Below are 6,778 nucleotides of genomic sequence, written 5' to 3'. Positions count from 1 at the left end.
GTGTCTGTGTGTGTGTGTGTGTGTGTGTGTGTGCGCGCGCGCGCGCTTGGGGTACCTGGGATACTTGGGGGAAGGTTCAGGTGAGAGAGAGCGAGTTAAAGTGTACGGAGTGAAAGTTGCCAGAACCGGGATTAAAACCGGTGGACTACAGAGAAGCTGGCTGAGGAAGTGAGGCTTGGGTTTACTTAAGGTAGACTGGGGCTGGAAAATGAGGCAGACAGCTGAGATATTGGTGGGGGGGGAGGCAGATAAGTGGTGGCAAGGAGGAGACGGCCAGGAAAGAAACTGAGGCAAAAACCTGGTTGCTCAGAGGAAAAGGAAAAGGCAGTGGGGATAAGACAGTGGCAAAGAAACAGGGAGTTTGGAGGCAGAGAGGAGCTCAGGACAGGTGTTGGAGGTGGCAGTAAGCCAGAAGCAGCAGAGGGAGAAATGAGACAGAAGTTAGAGGGGCAAGGAGCAGAGATTGGAGCAGGGCCAAACCACAGTAAAGCAAAACCCAACTTAGGGGTCCAAATAACAGTTTTATTAAACAAACACACTACACAGCCGCATGAAGTTATTGGTTCACACACACACACAAACACTCACAATGGCAGCAGGAGAAAGAGACTCAGTGGAAGGGATGGAGTCCAGGTAGGGAAAAGAAGCAGAGTCCAAGTCCTTGGTTGAAGAGGGGGTGGGGGGTGATAGCTGCCTATCCAGGCTGGGAGGGGGTCCTTGTCCAGTAGGTGTTGTCCAGAGTGGGGTTGCCGGCAGGGCCTCTGGGTGGATAGGTGGTATGGCATGGTGCTGGTCCAGATGGAGAGGGTGTCCCAAAAAGTCAGTCTTCACTACCCCTTTTAGGGGCAGGCTATCTCTGATCTCCTATGGGGAGGGCCTATCCAGGCAATGTCAGTCCTGTCCCAGAGGGCTCCAGGTGTTCTTACTGAGCATGTGCAGCCTGGCACAATGGTGGTTTGCCTCATCTTTTGTTTCTTGAATGCTGAGGGTGGTTCCAAGGTTTGGGTTGTTGGTCCAGGTATTGGTGTTGATGGTTTGGTCATTCAGAGGGAGCTATTTTTAGACCTACTGCCATTGTCTCTCAAGCACCCGCATTCATTCAGGAACCAAGTTACATAGGAGGGGTAGGTGTGAGTCATGGGTTACACAACTGGGCCTAGGGACAGGATGGAGACTTGACAAACAAAATAGAAACTTGACATAACTTATGCTAACTTACATATGTAGGCCTAAATCATGCAGTAACAGTAATATAGAACAGTTAAAATCAATATAAACATAATAATTATACAATATAAAGAAGGAGAAAAAACAAAACAAATACAACTTGCTACCAAAATAAAATGCTGAAGCTTATCCTATGTCTTAGCTCACTTATACTTATCTGTAGGGAATAGAGAGGGAAAGAAAAAGTCAAAAATGGCTGGGGAAGGGGAGGGAATACATTTTAAAAGAAAAAAAAAGAAAAACTAGGGGTTTTGCTACAGAGGGACCATTGATCTGACCCAGTATGGCTCTGATTCTCACGTCCTCTTACAGATTTTATTTGGAGTCAGGAGGAACCACAGAACATGGGTCCCTGGACTTTTGTGTCACCAAGGTTTGAGAAGCAGTTAGCATGTAAGGTAAGGTCATCTTATAGTGCTGTATTCTTTTAAACTGGAGTTTGAGCTTTGAGACTGTAACGGGGAGCTGTCTCGAGGCCATCCAATCATTGGCCTGCCCACCTGTCTAAGGCAGTCTGTCCACCTGCCTCACCTTTGATGCAACTGAAAAGATGTTTATAGGTGGGAGGCTACCTATTTAATGCCTGATGCCAAGGGTGTAATACATGGCTCCATACCAGCCCTATACCATGTCCTGTGCCTTGCAGATGGCATCACTACATGGCTCTAGCCCCACTATATTCTAATCTGACCATTCAGACCCTGACCTGGATCCCTTCTACTCAGGTGGCCTAATCTCCACCCTCATACTGGGTTGCAAATCCCCCTAGACCCCTTTCCCTCTTGGCAGTGACCCCCTTTTGGACTTTTGGCCTCACAGGCCCTAGCCTGGCCTCTAGGCTAGTTGGGACTCCAAGCCTCTAGGTTTGGCTGTCCTTTGCGGTGGGTGCTCAGGTCCTTTGACTGTCCTGGTCCTGGCCCCACCATTGACCAGTCAAGGTTTTATTCGTAGGTTCTTGGCAGCTAGTTCTCTCCCATACAGCTCCTCTTTCTGAGCTCATGGACCACATAATTATACTGGACCCCTCCTAGGCCTGCTGTTGCGCCCTCACTGGGCTCATTCTCTCTCTCTGCCCTTTACTAGACCTCTACTCCGGTCAGCCTATGTGCAGTCCTTCAGGCCCCCCTCACGGACCATAGTCTACGCGGCCTCTGGATCTCGCTCTGCCCCCTCACTGGGGCTAATACTCTGTCCCTTCACTGGAGCTTCTGGGCCTTATGCCCCATGGGCCTCAAGCCCCACTTTGTGGGCCTTGGCCTTGTGCTTTTCTGTCGGGGTGTGCTCCACTAGCCTTTCCCTCCTACAGGGTCACTCATAAGGCAGTGGGAGCTGAGGCTTTCCGGTGCCCCATACTCACCTTCTACTAGGAAGGCACTGGTGTGGCATTTCCTGGAGACTGCCCTGCCTCGGGCAGCCCCACCACACCATCCAGCCTCAGCAGGGTGTAGTTTTAGGTCATGCCCCAGGACCAGGAACCTCCTCCATCCCCACAGTTCCTACCCTGACTTCCAGGTGTTCTGGAGCAGCAGTACTCTGGCTGGGAGATGTTCACTCTTCACCTCTCCAATTGCAACTGCCCAGTTGTGCTCTCAGGGCCTGTCTTATACCCTGTCTGCCTAGTTTTACACCAATCAGGCAGTTTCCTGGGTGCCATGTGACCCTCCTGATTGGGTCTGCTCCCACCTGCAGGCTGATCTGCAGCCTGCTCAAGCCTTTCAAGTGGCAGGCACAACCTGTGCTCTGCCACAGAGATGTATAATATATCTCAAAGCTCAAACTTTCCAATATATATTGGCCATGATCACTATGTGCTACTATAGTATTAAATCAACAATACCCTACGCTGAATATAACATAACCTTGAGAGGCGGTGGAATTTCCATCAAGAGGTTTTTTTAAGGCTCGGCTTGACAAAGCCCTGGCTGGGATGATCTAGTTGGGTCCTGCTTTGAGCAGGGGGCTGGACTAGATGTGACCTCCTGAGGTCCCTTCTAAACCTAATTTTCTATGATTCTGTACCATATATCTCAAAGCTCAACCTCCTGTTTTGTTTATATATTAAAGAATATATTCTAATATATATTAAAGAATATGGCTATAAACAGCCATAACCATATGCTCTTTTGAAAGGGAGAGGGAGAACTTAACCCTTAGACCAGAGTAATTGCTTATTCTCTCTCCTTCTATACCAGTAATTTGCTATAACTTTAAACATAAATGAAATAGATGGATGCTTTCTATTTTGTTACCTAGAATTAGTAATGAGTCTAATTCTGTTCATAAACACAGGGTTATGAATGTTATGTTCAGCCTAGGCTATTGCTGACTTACTATTATAGTAGCACCTAGCAGTCAAAGCCAGTTTGGGGCCTTATTGTACTTAAGTACTTTAAATACAACTCTTTGGGAAGCTCTGATTTATTCCTGTGTGGGATTCACTGATCCCATATTTTTATTGTGTTATGAGGCGCTTGGATCCTACGGTGATAGAAGTCCATGTAAAGGTATAACCCTCAATCCTAATCAGTCATCAGTCTAATTGTAATTTTTATTTAATTTCAGCTCCATCTTGTGAGCCGACCTCCCTTACCAGCTCCAGCAGTGGGCATTGGAACACTACATCAGCAGCAACAAGAACACATACTTACCAAAACGTTTGCTTAAAGCCTTTCTACTTAAACAGCTACAATTCCCTGTGTATAACAACTTTTTTTCAAAGAACTTGCATGGAGGAGGAAAAACCACTAGGCCTTTAGTCCCAAAAGGCAAGAACAAATCAGGAACTGTTCTGTAAAGAGCAGGGAAATCTTTAAATGTACTGATTCAAACAAACCCATGCTGACCCCTGCCTGTCCAGCTCAGACTAGGCACATCTACATGTGCCCCCCACGGTGCATTCGTTACTGTGCTGTCCTTTAGTACTTGCTTTAGGAAGTACTAAATGACAGCACATCATTATTTTTAGCAGCTGTATTGCCGTAGCGACGCACTATAGTGAGGTAGCTTGTTGCTACAGCGACAAGCATCAGTGTCACGGTTTGTGCTTCACAGTACTACATTGCCATAGTGACAGGCTACATCACCATAGTGCAGGGGTTGTCAGTCAGGGGTACATGTACCCCTGGGGGTATTTGGAAAGGCTACAGGGGGCACACAGCACAGAGAAGTGGGGGCACTTCTGGTTTTGCTGGCGATGCTTTTGGTTTCGCCATTCTGGGCGGGGGACCCCCACCTTCACTGCCCATGGATCAGCTGCCCGAGGACTCCCCCTTCTAACCCCCCTGCTCATCAACTGGCTGGGGGACTCCATGTTTCTCTACCGATGCCAAAAAAGGTTGAAAACCCCTGCCATAGTGCATCACTACAGGAACGTGGCATCTGGTGTAGATGCACCCACTGAGGATGATTCTTACTGTCCTTTTGTATTTTTTACATTATGTAAAATCAAACCCATTGTGAGATCAGTCTGTTCACTGGAAAAAAAATCAATGTGTTTGTAAAGAACTATATAATAAAGAAACCCCCTAATTCTTTGTTATGGTTCACTCCGGAAACACTTCTTCCCCTTTTTAAATTTAGACTTAAATCTCAGGAGAATGCTGGCATCTATGACGTTTCTTGTGTAAAAATAAAGTGTTCCTCCTTGGCCTGAGTGACATTTTCAGCAGAGCCTCAAATGAGGTAGAGACTCGCCTGTTTTCTCACCACCATAAACAGAGCCTCCATGTTGGGTTTGAACCACAAAAGCAAAGCAGTCTGGAGGAGCATAGTGATGCTGCTACCTGTGGTGAGGTGAAGCAGAGCAGTAGCCTCAAGCCAGCAATTTTCTTCAGGGAAAAAAACATCACTTGTCCATTTTAGGCAACTTGCCATTTTCTCAGATCAAATTAATCAAAATGGCTATTCCTTAGCTCACAGTCAAAGTACAAACCATTCCCATTCGACCATGCATGCCCATGGGGATATGTGGATAACCATGATAGTGTTCTGAGTTTCTGTTTGTAATTTCCTAGAGCTTTTTAAAAAACAACACAGAAAAATAGCAATACTATGATGTGGCATCATTTTGAAACCAACACAAGCCATGAGCATGGTTGTCAGCTTTTAATTCCCCTGTTCAGACTTGTCACTTGAGCTAATGGAGTAACAGGTAGCGGTTGTAGTTGGTCATCCTACATCTTCCATGAGCTAGCACAGGAGATGGGTGAGATTAAATACTGTGGGGCAGGTCACAAATAATGTTCCCTTCTCCTCAACCTATTTCTGCCTCAGTCTTTCCTCTTCGCTAGCCCTAGCTCACAGAGGCCCATTCACTTTTTCCTAGTTCTTAGGAAAGAGCCATCTTAGTCTCCCAAGTCTTAATCTCCACCTAAGTGCTCCTTAACTAATTCAAGTCTCCTTGCTTAACCAACCCCCAAATGCTCTGGTTCCTTATCTGATCTGTTCCTCCTTACCACCCTTTCGACCCCAGTCTCTCTCCCTCAGCTTCTCCTCCAGTCGTAATTATGCTTTCTCTGATTCCTGCCCTAGTGTTTTTGCCCAGTCACCATTCCCAATTCTTTCCATTCACTTTGGGCAATTAATGCTATAAAGGCTTACTGTGCAGTAAAATACTGCACAGTAAGTCTTTCCTAGGAACACATCTATATGTGCTCCCTCTTGGGAGCAAATCTGCTCCCAATGAGAACCACACAGTACAGGACTGATCCAAACTTGCTTTAGCCTCTGGCAGCCAGGGGGAGCTCCAGACTTTCCCTGGGCATTAACCCGAGGGTTGGTAAGGAGTACAGGGCCTGTCCCCATCCACACAGGGTCAGGAGAGCTGCCAGTTGCAAAGGCAACTGCCTCCTTACCCCATACACATCAGGGGGTCCTGATATGCACAAGGCTGGGAGATGGCTGCCACCGCAGAGCTCTCCCACCTCGAGCACATTGGGAGAAGTTTTGTGCCCAGCAGGGCTTCCCTGCACAGTCCAGGGCTGGCTGGGAACTGTCTCCCTTCTGGGGCAGCTCCTAGCCAGCCCTGGGATGCATGAGGATTTTCCCACCCAGCCCAGAGCTGGACAGGAACTGTCCCAGTTCTGGGGTAGGTCCGAGGAAGCTCTGGGCTGTGCCGATTTTCCCACAGAGCCCAGAGCTGGCTGGGCGCTGCTCCAAAGGGAGGACAGTTCCTGGCCATCCCTGGGCTGGACAGAGAAATCGCTGTGCAGCCCAGACCTGGCTGGGACCTGCTTCAGTACTGGGACAGTTCCCAGTCAGCCCCCAGCTGCGCAGGGAAGCAGGGAGCTCCCGAGTCCCAGTGCTGCTCGGCTCTCAGCTCCTGCAGGGAGCTATGAGCTGAACAGTGCCAAGACAGGGGTTGGGGTAGAGAGCTACCCTATTCCCACACTGCTCGGCTCCCAGCTCCTGGGGGAGTTGGGAAATAGGTAGTGCCAGGACTGGGGGAGTTCTCTGTTCCCTGTGGCCCCCTAGTGTTGGGGTTGACTGGGAGCAAATTTGTTCCTAGCCAGCATGTACACATGCTCTATTTGCACAGGAACTACTGCACAGA

General features: G+C 48.3%; 1 protein-coding gene across 1 annotated transcript in view; it reads left to right on the top strand.

The window, feature by feature from the left end:
• DHTKD1 (dehydrogenase E1 and transketolase domain containing 1) overlaps positions 1-4,059 on the top strand; it is a 32,766-nt gene extending 28,707 nt beyond the window's left edge. Inside the window, exons 15-16 of the mRNA XM_019509564.1 lie at positions 1,540-1,625; positions 3,790-4,059. Coding sequence (XP_019365109.1) covers positions 1,540-1,625; positions 3,790-3,891 — 188 coding nt within the window. The 3' untranslated portion in view covers positions 3,892-4,059. The remainder of the gene's footprint in view (positions 1-1,539; positions 1,626-3,789) is intronic.
• Positions 4,060-6,778: the final 2,719 nt, after the last annotated feature.

This window comes from Gavialis gangeticus, unplaced genomic scaffold, assembly GCF_001723915.1.
Source record: "Gavialis gangeticus isolate Ggan-Ray unplaced genomic scaffold, GavGan_comp1, whole genome shotgun sequence".
In the NCBI taxonomy this organism is placed as follows: Eukaryota; Metazoa; Chordata; order Crocodylia; family Gavialidae; genus Gavialis; species Gavialis gangeticus.
This window is presented reverse-complemented; position numbering and strand designations above follow the sequence as displayed.